The sequence below is a fragment of the Aquila chrysaetos genome, chromosome 13 (genome assembly GCF_900496995.4).
Source record: "Aquila chrysaetos chrysaetos chromosome 13, bAquChr1.4, whole genome shotgun sequence".
Lineage (NCBI taxonomy): Eukaryota > Metazoa > Chordata > Aves > Accipitriformes > Accipitridae > Aquila > Aquila chrysaetos.
The window spans coordinates 31,864,563-31,889,748 of NC_044016.1; the positions used below are offsets into that span (position 1 = coordinate 31,864,563).

The 25,186-nt window shown below is 36.1% G+C and overlaps 1 protein-coding gene across 6 annotated transcripts in view; it reads left to right on the top strand.

Annotated features, from left to right (window-relative positions):
• SIPA1L2 (signal induced proliferation associated 1 like 2) overlaps positions 1 to 23,087 on the top strand; it is a 150,946-nt gene extending 127,859 nt beyond the window's left edge. For 3 of the 6 annotated variants that reach the window (XM_030035196.2, XM_030035197.2, XM_041128405.1), the window contains 7 exons: positions 1,260 to 1,413; positions 4,247 to 4,466; positions 11,499 to 11,630; positions 18,152 to 18,205; positions 19,148 to 19,271; positions 20,931 to 21,012; positions 21,854 to 23,087. In XM_030035196.2, coding sequence (XP_029891056.1) covers positions 1,260 to 1,413; positions 4,247 to 4,466; positions 11,499 to 11,630; positions 18,152 to 18,205; positions 19,148 to 19,271; positions 20,931 to 21,012; positions 21,854 to 22,000 — 913 coding nt within the window. In that variant the 3' untranslated portion in view covers positions 22,001 to 23,087. The remainder of the gene's footprint in view (positions 1 to 1,259; positions 1,414 to 4,246; positions 4,467 to 11,498; positions 11,631 to 18,151; positions 18,206 to 19,147; positions 19,272 to 20,930; positions 21,013 to 21,853) is intronic. The other 3 variants (XM_041128404.1, XM_041128406.1, XM_041128407.1) reach the window with 2 other exon arrangements.
• Positions 23,088 to 25,186: the final 2,099 nt, after the last annotated feature.

Here is a 25,186-nt window from a genome sequence, read left to right on the forward strand (position 1 = left end):
TTAAATGGTTCAGTCGTAGTAGTATTTGCATTTAAAAAGTGGTAACTTCATTGATTCCCACAAGGTTTTGCATTTTGAAGTTGATGAACTCCTGCAACAATTTGTCTTTATTTTGAATGGAACCCTTAAAACAAAATTGTGTAATGAATCATGGTATTTAGACTGAAACCACAGCAATTTAGAAAAGTATCTTCAAGAGCTAGTTCTATCTAAGAAATATTAATTTAATATGGCAGCAATTCATATATCAGAAAATATTTTCAGATTTTTCCATGGCGTACAGCATTGCTTCACCTCTTTCTTTCTAGGAAAGCTTTCTATACATCACAGAGAGGAAGTATCTCTCTGAGGATAATTACGTTGAAATAAAATAACATCTCTAATTAGCAGTGATGATGAAAATCAGGTCAATTGCTGAATGTTGTGCCACTATAGGATATAATTCACTGAGAATTACACTTTACCATAGCAAAGCTTTTTTCCTCTCTGTGAAGACAGAGTCACTGATTATGCTACACTTGGCAGTAAGTAATGCCTTCAGATGTGTGTTCTGTGTGACTGGGAATCTCTAGTTCCTTCGACTGCATTTCCAGAGTAAACCTGTTAAAATTCTCTCCCTCCTTTCTCACTAGAAGGAAGCTGAAAGGTAATAATTCAGTTTGACATTCTTTTGTTGACTGTAAATAAATTTTTATATGCTGGTAATTAAGGAAGACAGCTGTTTTATTCATCTGAAGTGCTTTATGAAATTGCTGATAATAAAACACACTTGGCACATGGCACAATCGATTACCAATACACTTCAAACATTGCCATTGATGACCATAGTAATTTTGCCAGATTGTGAAGCTGGATACAACATCACACTATAAAATACTGGTTTTCTTATTTGCTAAGGAAGTAAAAGTTAAAATATTTAGCAATGAACTATTGGAAATGTTGCTATAAATACAATTTTTACAATAGAGAAGTGTGGTGTGTAAAAAAGAGAGAGGCAAGCTAGGAGAAACAAGCATTATGCTTTTTTAAATTGTTCTTTAGAATTCCTAAAATTGATTTTTCAGTCATTTAAGAATTTCATTTTGGACCCAAAACCAGTTTCATAAATATAAAATGATCAAAAAAATGTTCTAAATAAGAGTGTGCTGTGTTAGGAGATAATTCTAGCAATTTTTACTTGGTGACAGAAGATGAATGCAGTCTTCCAAATCCAAGAGCACTATTGCTTCTCTTGCTAAAACCACCAATTGTCTCAACAGAGTGTATGATGATATTGATGCTGTGTCTGCATCAAGTCCACTCCAAACTTCTGTGAGGAATGCCATTGTTGAAAGCCAGCAAGTCTTGTCCAAAGAAGATTTTCTGAAGTTGATGCTGCCAGACAGCCTCTCTATGGAGGAGGGGAGAAGAAAGGTTAGCTACTTTCTTTGGCTCTTTGTATCTCAGACACATTTACCTTAGAAATGAATTTCTGGTATTCCCAGAATTGCTGTAGAGAAGGCAATATCATTTTGTAGAAGTTAAGTATATTCTGTGAGGATGCTATAAGTACTGACCATAAGTCCCAAAATATCATTTCCACAATATGAAAATGATATCTAGTTTGATGGTTATGTATGAAATACAGTATTATTTAAGTATGTCTTTGCTTAGGTTGAGCAGAGACGGGTGCAGGCTGAGCAACTTAATTATAGTTTCAAAGATTAAAAGTAACATTTTCAAGGTTGGATGCCTGAATTTATGCACCTCACATGATACTAAGGCACATGAATAAAAGTAGCCCGCTTTCCCCTGCCCTGTGATACTCAGTACCAACAATTTCACTGGAAGTCTGAATTCATGTAGGTATCAGTGGCAACTGCTCAAAAGGCTTAATTGTCAGTGCTAGTGGAGAACATACATCTAATCTTTATAGTACGAAGACAATTGGTAATATTTAAAAGTTCACAAAAAGTGGATAGAGAACTTAAAATTTACTACTCCCCGAAGTATACATGATTCTGAATTCTGTGCTTAATGTGGAATGCAGCACAAAGCAGTTAAATTACTTGAGAGAGTTGTCACACTTCGATATTAACTCAATGCGCCCCTAACCCACTGTGTTTATACAATGTGCTAAATAGCATAATCATCATGTCTGAACAAAAGTAACACATGGGAATCCTCTAGGTGCAGAATTGAATTTAAAATTCAGATCATTTATATTTTTTAACGTGCAGTATGTTAAGTATGTGTTATATGTGTTTGAATTCCCATGAATAATGTCCAAAAGGTTTTTATGATTTATGATTGATACAGTAATAGGTTTTCTGTGATGATTTCAAGAGCTGCCAATGTTTCTGGCTACCTAAATAAGAAACAACAAGGAGTGAGGAGGTGTGGCAATCCTGAGATAAACTACTGCTCTCCCCTTCCCTTCCCAAGACACTCCAACAAAAGCTCACAAAGTGAGAGAGACCATAGGCCCTGACTCGCAGGGGATCCCCAGCCGTACGGCTTGGCAGTACCCAGTCTTTGATTATGCATTCATAGAGCATAGTAATCTTGGTATAGGTGAGTCAGTTGTCTTTGACAGCGAAGCCAGAAAAGGATTTTCTGAATATGTAAGATTCTACAGAATCCAATCACATTTTGGTTTGGTTTGGTTTTACCTTCTTCATAGATTGGGGAATAATGAGCCCTCTAGGTAACGTTTAATTTTTGTTGCACCCTGAAAGGAAACTCAGTAAAGCTCCAACAATTAACATTCAACATGTTTGGATAGCTAGTGAACAACCTTTACAGATAGAAGATGCAGTATAAGGTTGAGGAGAGTTGAGTAACAGGCAAGAATTGCAGCAGGATGCTTGCTGGGAATCTTGATTTCAGGAAAGAGGGTTGGAGACCCTTCAATTCAGAGGGTGAAGGCTTTGAACCCTTTGCCCGATGTGGGCCCTAATTAGGCTCAGTGTCTTTTGATATTCCGTAACCACTGCTTATAGAAGGATACCATATATCCATCCATTTAAGGATGCTCTCTATGTCCTCTATCCATTCGTTTAGGGATGCTGCTTATGTCTATTGTTGTGAACATTTTACATATATGTTAAAATAGTTTTGGATTATGTTTATTCCACAGCCCGTATCTGTTTCAGGCAAATCTCTAGAACCAATGTAGAATTTTGATGCTTTCCTGGATTAGAATCTGAATATCCCCCAATTTTCTGTGGGACACAGCTAAGCATTCTAACAATGGTTCTGAGTTGTCATCAAGACAGATGCTTTCCTGAACTAGCACTATGAAGTGTATTTAAGTGTTTTGTAAAGACTGTGTCTTGTGGCATGATTGAGTGTTTCTGTGTATTCCTTTTAGAAGTATTCATCAGTTAGCAAGTTTTGTCAGAAATATAGCAATGTAGATCTCTTTACTTCTATGCTATATTCACTGTTTTAAAAAGCCACTGCTCTTAAGCATACATTCTGCACAGGGAGTGTGCAACTCCTAATTAATTACAAAGAAAACAGGACATTAAATTGTTATGTGCAGGACAAACCAGTTAAAATAATTAAGGCAATAATTGACATTTGTAGATGTGAAGAATAACTGGATTTGCAGTGCTGAAGAATGACTTAGAGGTGGAATGGCCCAGTTTTACAATACAGTAACATCTTGTTTTACTGTAGATATTTGGGTTGTGGTTTAAGTAACTTTTTGAAAAGCATAAACAGTTTTCACTGAACTCCATTATCCTCTTTTCTAAGCCTATTTCGTGATATCTGGAGAGTTGCAGTGTCTCAAGTCACTTTTATCATCCAATGAATTATACTGCACCATATATCAGTTCAGAATGTTTAACATTAAAGCGTAGTCATTTCAAATTAAAATCAAACAGTTCTGTGTATAGTCTTGAATAAATGTTGCCAGAGCTGGTAATCTTATATATATATTTCTGGAAAACATTGCTGTCATAAGGCTATGGAGGTTTCATTTAACATTTCAGAATTAATAAAACTATACAGTATCTGATAAATTCATGGTGACACGTTCCAAAATATCAAGAGGAAGTATGAAAATCTAGTTCAGTAATTCTTTTGAGGCCCCAGTAGATCTGATATGGTGGAACAAATCCCTGATCTTCTATATTAGCTCAAGAATTCCAGAGTTGCCTGCCCAGAAAAATACTCCCAACACTGATGATGTGATATGATTGTGTGAATTATTTATCCAGTAATATGTGTTCTTATATCTTCATATCTTGATGTTTAGTTTGCATTTTATGGAAACCTTTCTCCACGGAGGACACTTTACCGTACCCTATCTGATGAGAGTATATGTAGCAATCGAAGAGGATCTTCATATGCTAGCTCTCGAAGCTCAATGCTAGACCAGGCCTTGCCAAATGATATCTTATTCAGCACTACTCCACCGTATCACAGCACATTGCCTCCCAGAATGAGCCTGACTCCTGGAATGGGAAATCTGAGAAGTAAGTGATGTTGCTGTCATTGCTGAGTTTGGAATATTTGTAATAAACTCAAACCACCAATTATTAAGTTAGATTTTACTTTTAAGGTGAAATTATGAAACGTCAGATCAGTGTTCTAGATATCCTAGTAAAAGCTTATTAGGTCAGCAGCACATGCTTATGCTTGCCCTACTGATCAATTCAGATTTATCATATTTGGAGGTAGCATTCACTTTACTTCCCAAAAAACTTCATGAGACCAGTGATAGGCAACGAACATTTCTCTGAAGATATTTCTTGTTGTCATTTTATTTTCCAGTGGTGACCTAATTAAGCCAAGCTAGCCTGTTTTATTTTAATATTTTTATTTGTTTATTTTTTGTGTGCATTCAAATTACTGAAATATTCACAAATATATTCAAAATAATAGCCAAATGGGACAGCTTCTATTTAGATGGTTACATCTAAATGTTACATTTTGGTAACATCTTAAAAGGAAATGTGCACTAGTTGTTGTCGTCATCTCCGATTACAAAACTGAATTTGCTGATACTTTTTTTAACATGTTAGTAGAACCTTTGCAAATAACACTTCTTTTTTATTGGCAGAAAAAGAGTAGTCTGGGGTGCTAAATTAAAACCATTTTATGAAGGTTCCTCTTTACTTGTAAGGTCTTTGTAAGCAAGATCTTTATTATATCCTTATCTTGCAATAATTCCAATATGGAGTGATGAACTATAAAATTTGTAGTAATTTTGTGGGAAAAATGGAATGAAAATTAAAAAAAAAAAAAAAAGGAAATTGTGAAAAATATATATGCTGATATACCACAGCCCAAATCTACACAGCCAGATACATAGATGTAGGCTACATATCCATATTTATGTATTTAATAAGAGTTAATTAAAAAAAAAAAAAAAAGCTAAATCTCTTCACTTCTCAGTTATTTTAGGCTGACCTATAGGGGACACCCAATCTAGAAAAAAAAAAAAAACACGGCACTTTTAGTTAGCTACTTTAATATTGCATCACAGCTGACCACAATTTAAAAACACCGTAGAGCAACTGTGGACTCTGAAGTCCATAGTTAAGAAGCTGTAGGTGGATTTCTTGAAGGCATTAAGGACTTTTGTAGGTGCACGTTCAGAGAGAATGCAGACAGATGACTTAAAAGAAATCATAATGAAAAGGGCTCTGTCATTCATCATGTCCTTCAGGAACTGGCAGTCACTTGCTAACTTTCAGAAGTAAGCCTTATATACAAAACACTTTTCTAGTTATAGTGGCGTCAGCTATGAGATTGAGTTTTAGTCACTAACCACTGGTTAATTTTAAACTAGTATTAGAAACAAGTGCTAAATTCCTGCTTCAGATGGGAATGCATGCTTGGTGTATCTTTTGCCATTCTAAAAATATTCTTCTATCAAAGTGAAACTCTTTACTATAAATTTAATATGAAAAGATTCTTTGCTTTTACTGATAGAGAATGAAGACCCATTTTGTTTCATTTGAGACTAATCCAGTAGATTTTGTAGTCTATGAAGGAGCTATGTATATAATCAGACATCCTGATTGGGTTTTTTGGGGTTTTTTTTACTATGATAGGCCTGTGTTTTTAGAGCCATTTCTTGTAAAGGTAAATGTGCAATGGGATGAAACCTGCAGTGTGCTTTTATTCTGGAGATTGACAGAAGGCAATTAATGGTGTACACTCAAGCTGCATACTGCTCCTCCAGCAGTGAAACTTTAGTGTTTGCTGTATTAGTTCTGTCTTAAACACCTCATTTTCCATTCTTGCTGCTTCTTAGATACGGAAAGTTATTTATACACATAGCTGGGAAAAAACATGAAAATAGTATCCTGTCAGTCAAAATGAAGCTGATTGTTGATATCCAAGGTAGTTCATGCTATTTTCATGTAGAATCATAGAATGATTCAACCTCTATTGATATAAAACCTCTATGATATACAACCTCTATTTTCTGCTTCTGTATTATAAAAGTGCCTTCCAATGCCAGCAATATAGGATCTTTTATGATGGCTGTTTCAATGAAGATTTAATTGGTTATCTGTAATTACACTCTAAAAACAAACACATCATGACTTGCCCACCTTTGTTTTCAAAATAAGGTTAGTCAGTGTCTCTGTGTAAGAAACTAACTTCAGCTCTTGTCAGGAAGGGTTTTGTAATCAATGTATAGCAGGTATTTCCATTCTATAGCGGTGGTGGTGTGAGAGGTTTCCTTTCCATTTAGAATCTTAGCTTGAGGTTGTAGTTTCAGGGACCAGGATTCTTAGCTGTCATACTAAAGTCTTTTGTAAAATACACGTTTGTGATCTTAAAAATTGTAATTTTACTGATATTTAATGTTTACTGAAATCAGTGGAAATAGTGTGGTTTTGGCTGGAATTCATTTTAGAAAGATATGGTTTTGCATGTTATTATCCAGCATGTGGTACATGAAATATTGTGGCAGCAGCAAGTCTCGTGAGATCCCTCTAGCAAGGAAAAGAGTGTGATTAATAGGTAAGCGAGGCAGCACCAAAACCAAAGCATAACAGGCAACTTGAAGGGTTTCAGTTTACTGGGAAATCAGAATTATCAGACAGAACGACCATGCAAATATGGAAACAGAAACTTCAACTCTGCGTGATGTTGTCTGTGAGATGGAGATGAGAAAGTGAAGCTGTAGGATTTTTTAATTATTTTATCACTGGGGGAAGTGAAGTGAAAGAAGAGTTGCTTTCAGTAAAGCCTGAAATGCAAGCTCTGACAGTTGAGTGCTGTTGATTGCACACAGTACACAAATGTAGAAAGGTTTATTTCATTTTATCTTATTTTTAACTTTTTAACAGAAAGCAGAACTCGTGTAGCTGAGAACTCTGGAATTTTACCTTAGGGACATTAAAGATTCCCGAACTGAGACAGTGCTGTTCACGTTGAGTGATTCTAGCGTGCTATACGTGGTTGCAGATACAAATCTATCCCCGTCTTGCAAATTCATGGCAGCTGAACTAGCAGGGAAAGAATGAAAACAATGAGAACCACTGATACAGAACTAGTGTACTAACACAAGTCAGAAACCCAGCAAGACACACGGAGGCAGTCTGACTGACATTGCAGGCACCATGGTCCACTCCTATTATGAAACACAAAAAGAAAGGGGAAAGGAAAATAGTCTAAGTGATACACTGGCATGACATTCCTGTGCTGTGAGGAAGGGAGCAAGGTACAGGATACTTGCAGTGGAGGGTCGTAAGGAAGGGAATATTTTGCAATGATACACTAACAAATCCTGAAAGTTCTCAGATTATACGTGCCATAGGGAAAAGGCTGCCAGAAGTGCAGCTGATATATCTGCAACGATGTTATTAGATGAAAGTCTATCTTAAAACTGGCTTACTACCGGTGTTAGCTTCAATCCAAAACTAACCTCATTGATAAAGGGCAGTATTAAAATGGAAGAGTATCACTGTGTACTGATGATGTACAATGTGAACAATTTGGAAATCAGTTTTTCAGTAAACAAATAAAGGCTGTTGATTAAATAATTCATGCAACCAAAGGAGTATATATGTTGTCTGTTACAGACACTCACGCAGTGAATAATCCACCATACCAGACCATGAGACTATTTTCAATAGCAAAAGGGAAGGGAAAAGTAGTTACTGGGAGCACTTGTCCACTATTCTAACAGTAATGTGAGCATATGTCCATGAGAAGGTCTACTAGCAGGCTGGCATCTTTGAAGGGGACTTCGGGCAACCTTAGATAATACTGAAGAAGGGAAGGGTTTGGCAGGCAGAAGCTGTTGTTTAAGAGGACCATAGAGATATAATTGCTGATTGCAGGAAAGAAGAACAGGGAGCAGACAATGGGATTTATGTCTGCGTATGACTTGATATGTTCCTTCAGCTGCAGCATCTTTTGAGATAATCTGCTTGTTAAATGACATGTCTAGTTTGAGCATGGTAAGTGAGGAGTTCTTAGCAGATATTTTTTCATGATCTGCAGTCTCTACATAAAAGTAGCAGTTCCAACTGAAGCAGGATGTTTGTCTTGGAAGTAGAAAAGGTTAAGTCAGGTGAACTTCTCTTCTTTCTGTATAACAGTTACTTTTGAATACAGAGGTCTGTGGGACTGATAACAGTCAATTTGAGGAGCTCTGTTGGAAACTGAAGTGACCATATAATTTTGGTGAAAATAAGGACTCTTCAAAATTCTTTATACTTTTATGTATCAATAATAAAAATACAGAAAATTCCTAAGTGTAGGAAGAGAGTGACATAACTGAAGACCAGAGACCAGAAGATCGATGATTTTGTGCCAAAAAGAGTACAGCAAATAAAATAATCTTTAAAACTGAAAGATAACACATTGTTTCCTCAAAGGAAATAAGGGCTAAGCCTGTGTTGCTTCAAGACCAATCTTGTGGGCAATGAAGATAGCGGCCTACGAGATTAGGCATATCCTCCTGGACACACAGAGGTGGGCATGCTCAAGCATAACTTGCCACCTTTGCACAAATCAAAAAGGAAGACAACAGGCAGCCTGCAGCAGTCATACAGAGAAAAAGGGGAGGTAAGAGGAGCAGGGAGGAAATGCAAATACAGGAGGCTAGAAATAATTCATCTCACCCAGAGCATTCCTGAAATACAAACAATGTTCTCTGAAATTCAGAAGCACAGAGAGGCCTATATCATTAGAGCTCCCCTTTTTTTTTTTCCTTTTTTTTTTTTTCTTTTTCCTCCTCCCCTGCCCCACATTGCGCAAGAACACGTAATATATATCTTGAAAATGAATTATTCTGTGGTGGCATACTCACGCCTGTTCAGTTATTCTGCTTATAATTTCAGCCATCAGCACGAGCACTTGCATTTTCAGAGCTATCAATATTCAAATCTCTACTCTGGCAGGCTTTCTGCAGTTGAGTTGCTCTGTCAGGTCTTATGCGGGACTGAATAGGATCCACCCTAAGGTGAACTGAGGTTCTCACAAAGACAGTGCATAATGAAGGATGACTACTGGTGAATTTGTCACTCCTACACTTTAATTTGGAAAGCCAGCAGAATCGCACTGGGAACAGGCATCTTCCTGACAGGTTTCACAATCAGGCTCTGTAGGCTGATCACACAAAAGCAAGGGCTGTCCCTTAGGGCCTGCCTGCTGGTCTCCAACCAAAAGCTGGCTTGCCAGCCTTTCAAATAAGGCATTCTGTCTATTTTCCACAACAGGGATGTAAAAACCATTGTCACTTGCATAAATAAGGTTCTTATAATTCCCAGGTCATATACAAAAGTTCAGAGACTGCTCTAATGTTGAGCTTCCAATGTATTTGCACCCCAAGGTAACCTTAGATAAGATTTTATGTATGTTTATAAGGAACTGAAAATAAAATCTTAGTACAGATGTATGGGTAGAATATATTTGTATATTACATTTCCCATTTCATATAACATCCACTTTTGCAAACTAAGAGTGGGTATTGAGAAAGCTATTTCTACAAAGATTTGTCAAGCCAGTTTCACTTGTAGTATGACAATACTGCATCTTTCATATAAGATGTAGAACAAGATAAATTCCACAGTAAACAGGATTTCTACCTCTTCTGCATTGTTTTTACTTTGTGGGACTTCTGATTTTTGACAGAGGATTGCAAACCTCCTTTACTTTCCTATTCCTGATTTTTTTTTTTAAACAAGCTTTCTGCAAAGAATATGATTTGCTCTAATCATTGCTCCATGAAGTAGAATGCTCTGTAACAGGCTACTGCTTTGGGATTTTTAGGTCAGAAATCTTTAATTCAAATGGACTTTGGTATTCTTTTTCATTGGTATCAGGACAATGACAACAGGCCATTTTCTTAAACTATAATGTATCTTCCACTTGTATGTATGCATTTTTTCCTTTATTGATTTTTGTGTTTGGTGTTTTCCCAGAAAAAAATATTCCTCATAAATTTTATACTCTGAATCACTGGAATAACTAGATGGAAATTTCCTTCTGAAATATTTGAGGAAAAATTACTATTTTGATCTTTTTATTTAATAGAAGTAGATACATCTGAAGCAAAATTTCTTTTTTCCTGACTATACTATGTAATAGAAGTACAATATTGTATCACTAGCTTTATGTTTAAGATGAAATGTGATTATAAATAATGTGTTTGGTTTATGTTTAGTTTTAAGAACCTCTGTGTGCCTGTTCAGCAGTATTGATTTTAATCTGTTCACATTGATCAGAGTGAAGATTGCTTTGGATAGATAATGAAAATGTAAAACTATTTAAGATAATTATGAAAATTACCATCTCCTCTACCAAGATGTATGTTCATGGTACCTTTCTAAAAGACTGCATAACTGAAAGCTGTGTTTGAACTAACTTTATAGTGTATACATTTTAATTACTATACAATCTATCTGTATTATACAATGTGTTACTGCTCACTCTGGAGCTTAGAGATCAGCACACAAGTCTTATGTCCTCAGGTGTACAGCTACAAATATTAGACTAATAGGGTAGTATTTTCAATGTGAAAGTAAGTTTTGGATATAGGCTAGAATTTACAAATGCATTAAAAGAAAAGCAGGTGATATTTTTAAAATTACTTCTGGAACTGAAATATTTGAGTTTCAGAATAAAACTCTGCATGTAAATATTTTGTATGTTGTTTCACAGCCTTCTTAAAAATATAACTTTGTGTATCTAGCAACTTTTCTGCTCAGTGCTCAGGTTTAATATGGTATGCTTTGTTTAATATGGTATGCTTTAAGAATGAATGCTGCCTACTCACACAGCATTCACGTGAAAATGCGAAGAACACATCATGTGCAAAGTGGCACAAAAAAACTTTAGAAACCCTTCCCATCTTATTTTGCCAAAGTTTAAAAATTGTTCCACCCATACTGAGTATTGAACAGGAAAAGACAGAAACAAGAGAAATGAAGATAAGCACTCTTTGCTTATACATTTTTTACAGTTCATTATAATAGCTTCAAAATTAATTGTACATCATTGTTATAGGAAGACTAATTACTGTGTTTATTGTTTAGATGAATTCTGGTTCTCAGATGGGTCCTTATCTGATAAAGCCAAATTCAATGATCCTGGCCTGATGCCCCTGCCAGACACTGCCACAGGGCTAGACTGGTCCCACCTGGTAGATGCTGCACGAGCGTTTGAAGGTAACAGGAAAATTTGAATAAAGATCAATGTTCAGTACACAAACTTCTTTTTCAAAATATATATTGTGTAGCCACATTTTGAATTAAAAAAGTCCAGTGTTTGCCTCCGTAGCCCTTTAGTTCTTTTGGCAGTATCACTTCTCAGTGCGGAAGATTGTCACTGAAAATTTGGGGTATTCATGATACTTTCAGTATCTATCTTAGATACAGCTCATCCACTTAGGGGCCTAAGTTCCTTCTGTAATCACTTGGAAAAATCAGGTGCTTTGAAGGAGAGATTCAGAGCATTTAAGTTAGATGTTTAAAATGAAACTGGGAGTAAAACTTCCCTGCGCTTATTGTGCTGTGTTTATGAACTTGTATGTGTAGTCCAAATGATGTTGCAGTCCCTCTCAGTTTTCATAATGAGCCCTTGAAAAACAGCAAAAATGTACGCTATATTTTCCAGTAGCAGAACTTGAGCTGCAGGATACAGACCAGGTTTGCATTATTAAATTGTAAGACCAGGTTAACTATGAAAAAAACCTCATTCGCCGCTCTGAGAGCTAAACCTACACATAATGTATAAACACAGAAAGGCAGATGTTGGTTTGAGTGTATATATGAATATACACAGTTGAATGTTTGTGTTTTGTTGTTCCTCAGGGGGTTTTGGTTAGGTCGCTGTGCTGTCCTAAAATTTCCAACATTTCTTGACTGGTGTTACTCTCATTAGTGAATGTGTGGGAAGTCAAAGGTATCTGTGAATAAGGATGACATTATCACAGTCATCATTATATAAGATACAGGTCTTTATGAGGAGAACTGGCTGTGAAGTTAGAGATGAGATTTTTTTTAACTAAAAGAAACCATAGGAATTGGTTTTCTGGTACCTGATTCCCTCCCTAACTATGAAGTGATTAAATTTCAATTTGATCTAAAGCTCTTCAGAACTATTTACTATACTAATTTAAATGGCATTGTTAAAAACCGAAACCAATGGTGATGATTAGCAATCTAAAGCACTGTTTTGTTTCTTAATCTGATTAACTGTATATGCATTCATTACTATTTAGTACTACTCAAAGGGGCCTGTTGTGATGCTGAGAATCTGACAACTGTTCCCATGCATTTCTAAGTTTGATTGCTCAGGGAACATCCAGCTATTTGTTATTGACATCTTAAACAACTGAAAATAGATTCGGATCAGTAAATGACTAACTGTAACTTTGTGCTTGAAGAATATTTTTAAATGCTAATAAAAATTTTTAGTTCAGCTGACCAAAAGGTCATTCTGTACCAGTTATGCTCCTGTGTTTTTAGCTTTCTTTGAAAACTTCAGTAGATTTTCATGATTTCTACTATTTAATTTTGTGATTAAAATAATTTCACTTTGGTAAGTGTAATGTGAATGTAATTACCATTTGAATTTGAGAGAGAGATATAACAACATAGCTATCCATGGTAGCCTATCCTAGGGAGAAGGAGTATTCACTTGTTGGATTTAAATTGCAAAAATCTTAGATAAATCTGTGGATAGCGCTGAATAACTGGTGGTCTGAGTCGCAAGATAGAAACTTTTTATTGTTTGGGGTTTTTTTTAATTATTGTAAGAATTTGAGTAGTAAATAATCTAGTTTTGTATGAAAGAAGGTAATTCTTTTCTGTTTAGGACTGCAATAGAGGCGTCTGTGTATATGTTAGGTGATTTATAAAATGTTTTGAGTAAATTCATAGTACTGCGAAATTTTTACAAGGAATGGAATTTTTAAGCCCTTGTTCAACTTTCTCTATCCTGCGTCTTGCAATTTGAAAGTCATTTCAAAAGGAATAACTGATAGGCACGTCATAAAAAAAATCACTTGGAGGGAATGTGTTGGATATGAATTAGCAGATGCAGTTTCCTTATGTATTTTAATGTTGTTGACTTAGGAGTTGCTTCAACTTACTATTTAAAAATAGCTTGGAACTACTGTTCTGCATTCTATCAGTTTGACAAGAAGAGTGGATGATTCTGAAGTTTGTCCACTTCTGAATATAAAACTGCTTTGATCTTTTTATTAAACTGGGTGGAAATATGATCACATTTTATATAGAGCTGTCTCAAAAAACCCCCAAACAAACAACATATCCCCCCCACCAAAACCTTCAATGAAAAAGATAAAAAAATGGATAGGACTGGTTTAATACTGATTTAAGCAATTAACAACGTTAGAGTTCTCTAGTTTGGCTTTGCCAACCCGATCTTTCAAAGCTGTGTTTTGTTCTAGAATCTAGATACAAGACTTAGTTTTATTTTTTTTCCTTTGTACAAGGTCTTTTCTTAATATTGGTTTATTAGAATTACCGATCTGATTCCAAGGTCAGGGTTTTTGTCCTGTGATCTCTCTAGATTGTAGGTTGACAACTTACATACTTTGATCAGTTCAACACCCATAATGTGGGCCTCACAATCCTTCATCTGTCTGTCTTAAATTGCAATTGTATCTCAAATAATGTTAAATATAGCCTTTTTAGGTGCTTATAATGTTGGCATTAATTGGATTAAGAATTAAATATAGCATCAAGACTTTTGCTAACATCATCTGTACTCAGAGTTTACTCATGGGTGTAACAAGAATAGCGGTCTCATTTTTAGCTTCCCCACCACCCCCTCCACAAATGAACAGTTGACTATGTTGTTTATTAATTAGTATTAGCTTTTATCCAACTGAAGCCTTGGTGCTATGTAGAACAGCAGTTTTTAAACTGTGGTCCATGAGGGTGGAGTAAGTCATTACTTTTTTTTTTTTTTTTTTAATTGAAAGTATGATGATAATGCTTTTCACTTTGTGAGGATTTCATTTTCACTGCTTTTGCTTGGCAAGAACTTTTGTGGGAAGCTGAATATTTACTTCAAACTTTTCCTGAAAATCCTTTGTTATTCCTAAGACAGGTCTTCCCAGCGCAATGGAGAGCTGCGCAGGCGTTAACTCCACAGGCTCCAGAAGCTGCATCAGTAAGGGGTTTTGCTTGAGCTGTGTCTGTTGAGGGTCAGTGTCCACAAGCTGGAGCACAGTGCAGCATTATTTTAAGTCTTCGCACTGCCTTCCTTTGCAGGACATAGTTTTGACTCTGATATTTATCCAGAGATCATCTTTAGCATGCATGCAGTCAGTAGCAAGGGGTACCCTTCCATTTCCTTCGTACATGGATAGGCTACTTCCAGTTCTCTTCTCTTATTTTGGTGGGAGCTGCAGAGAGGCAGTACCTAGGGAGCAGTTGACATGCCAGAAGTACACCGTTGTAATATTTTTGTATTCAAGCCTGAAGCAAACGATAAAAACCAGAACTGGATGTGACTGTACATCAAAAGAGGTAGGGTTTTAGGGAGGGCAGTTGGGGTGAAAAAGGAGAAGTTAACGAAGCAAAATGAAAGAAAGCATGTTGAACTGAGTAAAGATAAAGATATGGTGATTTATAGACTAAATTGGGAAGCCGAATTAGAAAAAGGAGAACAAAGAAATGTCAGAAAAGAATAAGGCAAAAGAAGAGAATGTATTTTTTTAATTCTCTTTTTCTATTATCCTTCCAATAGATCTCCAAGTTAGGGAAGAAGGACTGGCTTTCAAGATGTGTATTATGTTGCTGATGGCTAATTTTGGATCTTTTCGAAGTTTTGGGGAACAAAAGGAGAAGCCTTTCTAGATGTCTGTATCTGTTACTGTCATTGTAGAAGAGATTTGACACAAACATAAATATTGATTATTATTAGTAGTATGAATAGAACTTTGTACTATTTGTGCTACTTTAAACTGGGTTTATTGTGCTTAAAAAACCCTGTTTAGTGTTTGGTAAATCATATTGTGGAATTATCAGCCTAAGAAAGTCCCTCTGATGTTTCTGATTTAGTTCATTAAAATAGGTGGTTTCAACTTCTGATTTTTTTTCCCAGGTTATTTTTGTGAACATCTACTAGTGCCAATCACAATCCAGTGTTTCTTACTGCCAATTTATCTGTGCAGAAACATCTGTGCTACTATAATTAATATTATTTTAATAGTTCAATTTAAAATCTTTATAGCTTAATGTGAGTAACGCTACACATAACATAATGAGAAAGAAGTGAAGCATTCAGCATGAGAGATAATTATTTTAACCAAATTAGTATGTTAAACTGCTAGAAAAAGGAAAAATGAAAATATTTAGTTAACATTTGGTCATTTCTAGTGCATGCATGTGGAATGCTTTTTGCTTCAGTGCATATGTCAGTGTATGTTTGTGGGTAGACTTCGCCTTAATGAGAGAGAAGCCTCATGCAATATAATCATTTTAGCCTTTTCTGCTCTCCAGTATATCAAAATTGTCTGGAGTTTTTTCTGGCGTCTGTTAGTGGTCTGGAACAATGAAAATCCAGATTCAAATTCTTAGTGGTTACAACTGTACAATTCTATTACTTTAGAGTGAGACTTGAATTTTGTCTCATCTTTGGTCTTGCTAAGTCAGCTGTTACTTAAACTTCTAATATAAACACCAATATATTTTTACAAATAGTTTTCTATGCATGGGTCCTGTGTGGGGTTTGGCAAGGATGTCCCGGGTAAAAATAAGAGCTCTGAGAGTTACATGTATTTTCTTCTGTTTAGTATGTACATATCACTTGAATTGAATACAAGGTGTCCCTGTAGTTTGGGGGAAGCAGAACTTAGGTCTACTGCATCATAGTCAGAAATACACTTGTTTCTTCTTTCAAAAAATTAACTGTCGGTGAAGGTAGCTTTGAGTTCATTTTCGTAAATATAAAGTCAAGCCAATTCTGTTAAGAACAAATAAAAGAAAAATCAGTAGGAACATTTTGCTCTTTGAAGCACAAGTTCAACCTTCACCACAATTCAGGTTTAAAAACAGTTCTGATTTAAATAGTAAATTGGTGAAGTTATTGCTAAGCATGGATACTTATAGGGAGATTGGTGATATTTGATATAGTCCAGGATCTTGTTGGTGTACTAGTCATTACAGAGATTTACTGTGTTACTAACTTGTTCAGAGAATGATTTTGACACTAATCTGGCTTTTGAAAATTAAGGAACTACTCTTTGAAGAGCAACACAGGGATTTACATAGTATGTTATATGACTGGAGACTTCTGGTTATTGGTGGCCATGTAGTGACTTTGTTCCTCACCTGATGAATATGAGAATATGGTTTCATTATTTTATAAAGATATGAATATTGGAAAAATATATTTTGTTTGTACTAGGAATATAGAAAAGGTTTAACAATTAATTTCCTACTCTAAGTGTTAATATTATTTTTAAATTATGTGGAGTTGAAATTCATTAGGGATTACACAAGGAAGAAAAAGTTAATCCACACATTATACTTCATTGCAAGCACCCATGTTTTTATGTTTTTGTTGTGTGCAGAAATAATAAGAAAGTATTTTAAAATACTGTGTTTAAAAATGTCATCACATGATTTCATTAACAGCTGCATGTACCTGTTCTTGCACCTGCTTTTTATCCATTGAGAAAAAGATGCTTTCAAATACTGCTGGGGAGATCAAACTGACAAAACGTTTTCTCAACTGACAAAATAAACCAGACAAGTGGCCATTCTCTTTAATTAAGCTTACTCAGCAGAGAGTGAAAAATGCATATTTTTTTTATATTACAGTAGAATTGCCTCTGAGACACAATGTCACGTATTGTTGGCCATTGAAAAAATAGCAACAGCATAACATTCGCTGCTGGCTTTGTTTTCTGCTATCAAGTGGTCATGAAAATGTGAACAGTATAAAGGTGAAATCAATAATTAGATATGTACTTCAGACTGATTGTTTTCACAGTCTTGTTTCTGGCCTACATACTGCCTTTGATCTGGAAAACTAGTTTTAGTTTATCTGTACTAATTAAATCTATTCAACTTAATAAGTTTCAAATCTGTAAATGATGTCATTGATTATGTGTTTAAAGTTATGTTCTCAACTTATTGTCAGCACATATGAAAAAGTTGTGTTTATATTTGCTGAGATCCATCACTAGTCAGAAATAAGGATAAAAGCAGGGGAATTGAGCTGTGGTCTTTAAAACTGGACAAAAAATGACACGCAACTTTTCTTCATTCTATTATAAATGAATTGTCAATCTTTGCTATTCCTTAAAAGTATTCATTTTTAAAAAATCCCTTTAAAGAGCTTTCTAGTGATTTCCTATTTTCTTTTGGTAGAACTTTTAAACCAAAATTTCCTTCCTAGTTAAAATGATCTGGCCTGTGTTCACTGTTTGGGTGCTTAGAGGTTGGGGGGTTGTCTATTCGTGTACCACGCCAAGTTGTCATGTTGTGTCGCAATACTGGTATTACTATTAGAAACATGGGGCATGACACCTCATGCTTTACTGTAATGTCAGTGGTGTGTAAAAATGACGCTGCAAGGCTGAGAGTGAGAGCCAGCATGAGTTGCACGGGGAGTATCCCACGGTGTGCGTTGTCCGTGAGGGCCACAGCTGCTCCAGTGGAGATGGACTGTCTTGTTTATAGGAACATTCTAAATCTTATTCCAGGTTTTGACTCAGATGAAGAATTTGGGCCGTTCTGTCATCACACGCCGTTTCTAGGTGATGGTCTGGGATTGATGACTTTTGCCTTTTGTAAACTTTCTTTAATATTTCCTATGTTTGCACGTTTGCATGATAATGCAAGCTTCGGGCCTGTGGGGTGGTACAGCAAGGGGAGAAAGGGCAAGGCAGGCATGTTATCGCCAGAATTTATACAAGCCTACAGACATGGATTTTGTTTGACAGAAATAAGTTAAATCAATCTCCACAGAATATGGATTTTTTTTTTTTAAAGATGACAAATTAAATCCTAATGAATGCATCATTTACTCCTGTTCTGTGCAATGATGATCTGCATGGCATACTTCTATTATGTGGTGACTGATGTATTTTGGCAACCACACTGTATATCCATAGGTAATTACATCTGTGCTTGTTAGATTATGTTCTACTGGAATCCAATGTAAGTAATAGCGTGCCTTAGTACTATATATAACAAAAACTCAATTGATAAAAATAGTGTGAATTTATTGTTTTTCAAGTATGCAGATTACCATTAGGTTCTGCAAATACTTGAGGCAGTAAAACAGTATGAAATGAACAGTGCAGATTTCTGAGGAATCTGGTGGCTTTAAGTCCATGGAAAATGCAAACCTTTTTGCTGAATTATTATTGTCATTGGTTGTGACCCTGAATTCTCAAAGGGTTTTCTGCAGATTTCATCAAGACCAATTTACTGTTCATATCAGTATTAACTGGTCCAAACCAATCTGTCTTACTCTGCTGATAGACACAAAAAATTGCTTTGGGGTTGCCTTTGGATGCAGATGTGGGGAAGCCAACTAGTTGGAATATACTTTACATCTGCTGATTATCTTCAAAGCTGTGATGTAGAAACCTACATCCATTTCTCTAACTGAACCAGGATAATGGCTGTAATATAGCCTTTTATTTTGTATATATGTCCAGCTTTAAACGTATGCTTACATTACTTTTTTACAGATCAGAGAGTAGCATCTTTTTGCACCTTGAATGATATGCAGCAAGCTCAGGGCTTGGAAGGAGCACAAGAGTTACCTTTGGATGAGAGTCCCACAGATGGAAAAGATTTCCTTGAGGCTACTGGGTATGTCAGAATTAAAGCGTGTTTCTTACAAAAACATTTTAAGAAAAGGTTTTCTCTTCATGTTGCATGTCAGATTGCCTGTATGCATGTTTCACTGCTATTTGATGGCAGACCTGTTACCTTGACTGATCATGTCTTTAATTCTGAAAAATGTTGTTTCTTGGAATTGACCTCTGAGCAGTTCTGTCTAGAAAATTTGTAATATAGTCAGATAAAGTTCTCTCACTAGAATAGGCCTCTAATGCAGAGTACGGTTAGATGCAAAGTTTCTTTCACTGTATTCCTTCTATACAATAATTTGTGTTACGCTTATTTCTATTTTCATTTCAATAGAACCAATAACAGGAGCTCAACTCTGTAGTATGCAATAACCCTAACTGCAGCAAATGTCTCAGGCCTTGGAACAGGTGTTCCTACCTATCTTTTGCAACTATTTGCTACTTGCAAATCCATATTTTTTCATTTGTACAGAGGTAGATTAATCAAGAGAACCTGTAACTGAGGACCGCAGGAAATTTTCATGCCAAACTGCCCAATTCTTCAAATTCTTCCCAGTGCTCTGGGAGAGATTATTCTCTTTTTTTTTTCCTTTTTTTTTTTTTTTCTCTCCCCCTGTCTTCCCTGTTGTGAAGAGTATACTTGTTAAAAACACAGATTCAACAGTATAATCTGTCCACTAGCACGCTTTAAAAGAAAAACACATCTTTGGTTTTGCTCTTCAGCTGCAGGAATGGAAGAAGAGGAAATGGAGGGAAAAGTCTTCTTGCTTGTTAGACAATCACACTTTAGTTTGAACCAATTTTACACAAATTAACTTACATGGTAAAGCGCATTTATTGTAATGACTTCTAAGTCCACATCTTTCCCTAGCCTAGTGATCAGTAAAGGATTGCAAAAGACTGGTAAAGATGATCCACTTTAGCATTGGCAAATCTGTCAGATTTGTGCGCTTGCTTGAAGCAGCTGATTCAGCTTTGTATATAAAGCTTCTCTCTTCAGCTTCTCTCTTCTAGACAAAATGATTCACATTATGGCTAATTTCATCTATAACGTCTATGAACTTGTCTCCCATGGTGCTCATTGTCATACAGGAAAGAGAAGCTATTCTCAGTATTTTCCTGCAGTCATGCATTTGATTAACCTGTGGCAATATTTCATATGTATTGACCTTTAAACAAAATATTAGTCTCCATAAAGCCATAGGTTTATCCTTCACTGGAAATGACACAACTGCAGGCCAGACAAAAGAACTCTTAACAGCTCTTTTGGTTTACAATAATTGCTGCTGCAGCTTGCTTCAGATTAGTACAGTCCTTATCAGAAAGCAGCTTGTTAATAAGCGTGCTCGGCACACCATTTAGCAGCAAGTTTGACTTGCACTGTGAGGGTACGTGCAAATAATTCCTAAAACATTCCTTCTTAAAATCATTGTAATTTCTGCCTGATTTGCATGAGAGGCAGTGTCATATTTTGGATATTGCAGCAATGGGCTTATGTTCCAGTAATAGTCTTTTGCTGATGCTGGTTTTGTCTGTGTTTTCCTAACTATGCCTAAACTGATTTGTTTCCTTTGCTGTCACTAAATGTGTTACTCTGCAAAACCCGGGGGAGAAAATGTTTTTTGCTAACCCAGAGTGAAGGTAGTGGTTTACTTTACAGGGAACATGCTCCAAGTACTCTGACTGGGAAAGTAAACCAACTAGAAGTCATCCTCCGGCAACTACAGACCGACCTGAGAAAGGCAAGAGATCATTAGCGATATTATTTCTTCCCAGTTTTAATAGTTGTATTTTTATGCAGAGTTCATTCAGGGTTTGAGAAAAGTACATCAGTTAAGCTAGCTAGTGTAATTAATGAATGGTAGAGCCCAGGGGTTGATCAGAACACTAAGGTGCCCAAGGTCCTGTGGGAATGGTTATGTGAACAAGCTGCTAACTAGTTTATGGGTCTTTCCTCCAGAGTAACTGTCCTCCATATAGTCATACCTCAGAAAGAACTAGTCACTCTATCGCCATTTATGGTACCTTGGATTTAACAAAGCATAGGGATATGGACACAGGCGCTATTGCTAAGTAGTTAACACTCCAGATTTGTCATCCTCGTTGACTTGTGGTATCTTGATCATGTAACAATGACTTGCTTTGTGTCTCATTTGCTGACTAATTTCTGAGCTGGAGACAATGCCAGGACTGGTAGAAACGAGAGTGCTTTTGTTAAGAAAATAATCGTGTAAAGGAAAATTTGAAATTAGATATTTTTCTTCCTTAGTGTATGCTTGAAATCAGTTCTTTATGTTATGACTTGGGCTCTCACATATGATTTGTAATAGCTAAAAGCTTCTTATCCTTTTAGTGCTTGATTTTTTTTTTTTGTTAAATGTAGTAAACTATAATTTGTGTATTAAAGTAGCATCCAGTTTTCTTTTTAGCTTGCAGTATTTTCTCAGAATGAATTAATTACAGTTAGTAGTTGTCAGAACAGATTAGGGAGCTCAACAAAATATGGCGGTATGACTTAACAACAAAAATAAGTGCTGTCATCACGACTACTCACTTTACTCAACTTGTATCTTTGTTAACCAGGAAAAACAGGACAAGGCAGTTCTCCAAGCAGAGGTACAGCATCTGAGACAAGATAACATGAGACTTCAGGAGGAGTCTCAAACAGCAGCTGCTCAGCTGAGGAAATTTACAGAATGGTTTTTCAATACGATAGACAAAAAACCCTAATGAATGGGCCTCTGGAAGATACTTATTTGAACAATATAACAGCTGTATTTTTTGAATTAGCGGGGTAATAATTTCACTGTGTTCACAATCCATTTTAGGTGTTTCTGCTACATTCTCTATCCAGCTTTATTCATTTGAAAAGGAGAGAGAACTGTGGTAATCCGTCTTTAAATTCATATGAAGAAAGCAGAGAATAGCAGATATTTGTTTGTGTGCAGATGAATGTAAAAAATCCTTAGTGTCATTTTAGACATTTTTAGAAGATGCTCTGGCTGGGGCTTGCCTGAAGAGGAATATTTGGGATTTTAGTTCCTGCATTTCAGGTGCGCTGGTGAAGATGTTAAAGCAATTTACATTAGCTTGGGCTTCAGTATTGTAAGATAAAAAGAATAACCAGACATATACTTTAATGTTTAAAAGGTGCTCTATTTTTTTGTATGTACAGTAGTTTTATTTCCACAGTCCACATTGTCATAGCAATAAGAATGGAGGTATAGTGAATAGTCACAAAGCTGTGTTTATAAAATGTTAGCACTGATGTGTTTAACACTAGTTTGGATGCAGATACATTAGAGATTATTTATTTGCAGGAACAAATGGTGCCTGAATATAAACAGTGTTCTGATTTTCTAAAAATACACATGCCTTGTAAATGGCTCACTGGGGTTAGCCCACTCCCAACTTCAGTTACTTTTGTATAGTTGATGTTCAGCTAAACAGTTATACTGCTTAACTATTGAAATCATGTATGGTGTGAGCCAGCCAATCAATTGTACAATGCCAAATTTGTTTATCTTTGTACAGAAGCTTTGATCAAGTGTCTTGTATTTAACACCTTTATTTAAGCTTATTTAACCTTAAATTGTTGTTTTTATAAAGTTTGTTTTATCTGCACTATGGTGAGGTCAGTTGGTTGCAAGTTGTAATATTTTTAGCTTGCCAAGACTGTACTGAGGAGTCCTAGAAAATTCTAACAATTGGATGCTGCTAGTACACAATTGATTTGTTTGTATGCTTTAACATTTTTAACTGTTTAATTTGAAATGAACATACATCCTGCTTTTTTAATAAATGTTAAAAATCTAAACCTGAATTATTTTTTCCTGTATTATCTATAATCACTGTCATCAGTAATATCTCAGGTTTCTGCTCAGCCCACCCTCTAGGTTCTCAGTCCAGAGCCAGTCCAACCCCCCAGAGCTCTCATGATCCCTTGTTACCAAGGAGGGATTGTCAACATTATCAAACTTAATTTCTTTCATGTGTCCTGTCCTATAACTGAGGAGGTGGCTTCACGCGTCAAGGAACAAAAGCTGTTATGGCTGTTCACAGGCATTGATTAGTGACCTAGGAGAAAAAAAAAAAAGTTTTACCCAAAAATATGTCCTAAAGAAAGTTTTCAAAAGGGGTCTAGTTTTCTCATATTACTTTACTTCAGTTGTAGCAGCAAATAGCTTGCCATCTTCTTGTGCCTGCAGCTGAGGATTTAATTGCAGTGTTAGCATATGCGAGATGTTTTGTTTATAGTACTGAGCTTAAAGTCTACACCAAAAAAGTACGGTTTTGCAAAATGAAATGAAGCTAATGAGCACATTTGAGTTACCCTTCTGAGAGAAAAAAAAATAGTTCAAGATCATGGTTGTATCCCAGTTTCCTTTTAGCAGCTGAATGCGTTCAGGCAAACCTACAGAAAACTGTTGAATAGTTAAAAAATATATCCAACTGATGCAAGTAAAATTCTGTGTCCATTGTTAGGGCACACTGGCTAAGAAGTGTTTTCCAAGTTGAACAAATGTCTGCCTGCTCTGTAACAATTGTTCTGAATGACTGCTCTTAGGAAAGGTTATACATGGGCAGATAATCAAGGCTTTGGTATCCTTACATTCAAATGAAAAAGACTGTTTTGTCGTTGTATTTTTCATCAAAAACTCTGACTTTTACATACCAAATGATATCCATTAAGCTGTATTAACAGGGTAATTAAACATGGCAGTCATGTGTTACACTAGATTCTGATTTAAGCACCTTGCAGGAGTCATTAGCAAACCCATCTGGCTGGAGACCTTGCCAAATAACAGTGCTGAACAACTTGGGCAATTTGTCTGTGAGCATGTTTCTGTGAGGGTTGGTTTGTCCACTTGGAAAAGCTGTGCTAACTGAAATGAATTTGAGAATAAGCTTGTTCTGAAGGGGACGCTATTAGGTTTGTATAAGAGTTTATAGTCCAATATTCGTTTTAGCTCTTTATCTCTCACTTACTGAAAACAAGCATTATTATAACTACCTGCACAAAAAAGATTTTCAGTAATTTTGTTTCTTCTTTTCCCATCCAACTGAAAACATTTTATTCCTAAAAGTGACACAAAACTTTGTCTACAAATCCCTATTCCCTTTGCTGACAAAAGCAGTTGTGTTTGAGGGACATGGTTCTTCCTTGAGTAGCTTTCACTGTGGGGAAAAAGTTTTTAGTCTGGCCATTAGTATTTTAATGGCATGTGAATACAATATTTATCAGAGACCATAATACAGTTTTGGCATAGGTAAAGGACATGGACCTGTTGGAGCAAGTCCAGAGGAGGGCCATGGTGATGATTCATGGTTGGACTTGATGATCTTAAAGGTCTTTTCCAACCTAAATGATTCTGTGATTCTATGATCAGGGGGCTGGAGCACCTCCCCTATGAGGACAGGCTGAGAGAGTTGGGCTTGTTCAGCCTGGAGAAGAGAAGGCTCTGGGGAGATCTTATAGCAGCCTTCCAGTACCTCATGGGGACCTACAGGAAAGATGAGGAGGGACTCTTTTATCAGGGAGTGTAGTGACAGGACAAGGTAATGGTTTTAAACTGAAAGAGAGTAGATTTAGATTAGATATTAGGAAGAAATTCTTTACTGTGAGTGTGGTGGGACACTGGAACAGGTTGCCCAGAGAGGCTGTGGATGCCCTATCCCCGGCAGTGTTCAAGGCCAGGTTGGATGGGGCTTTGAGCAACCTGCTCTAGTGGAAAGTGCCCCTGCCCATGGCAGGGGGGTTGGAACTAGGTGATCTTTAAGGTCCCTTCCAACCCAAACCATCCTGTGGTTCTATGACACTTAACTGGACATTTTAATGAACTGGTTTTTAAGATTAATCCTCTCAGAGACATTCTGCTAACAAAAATACGTGTTTTAGACATGTGCAGACAAAGG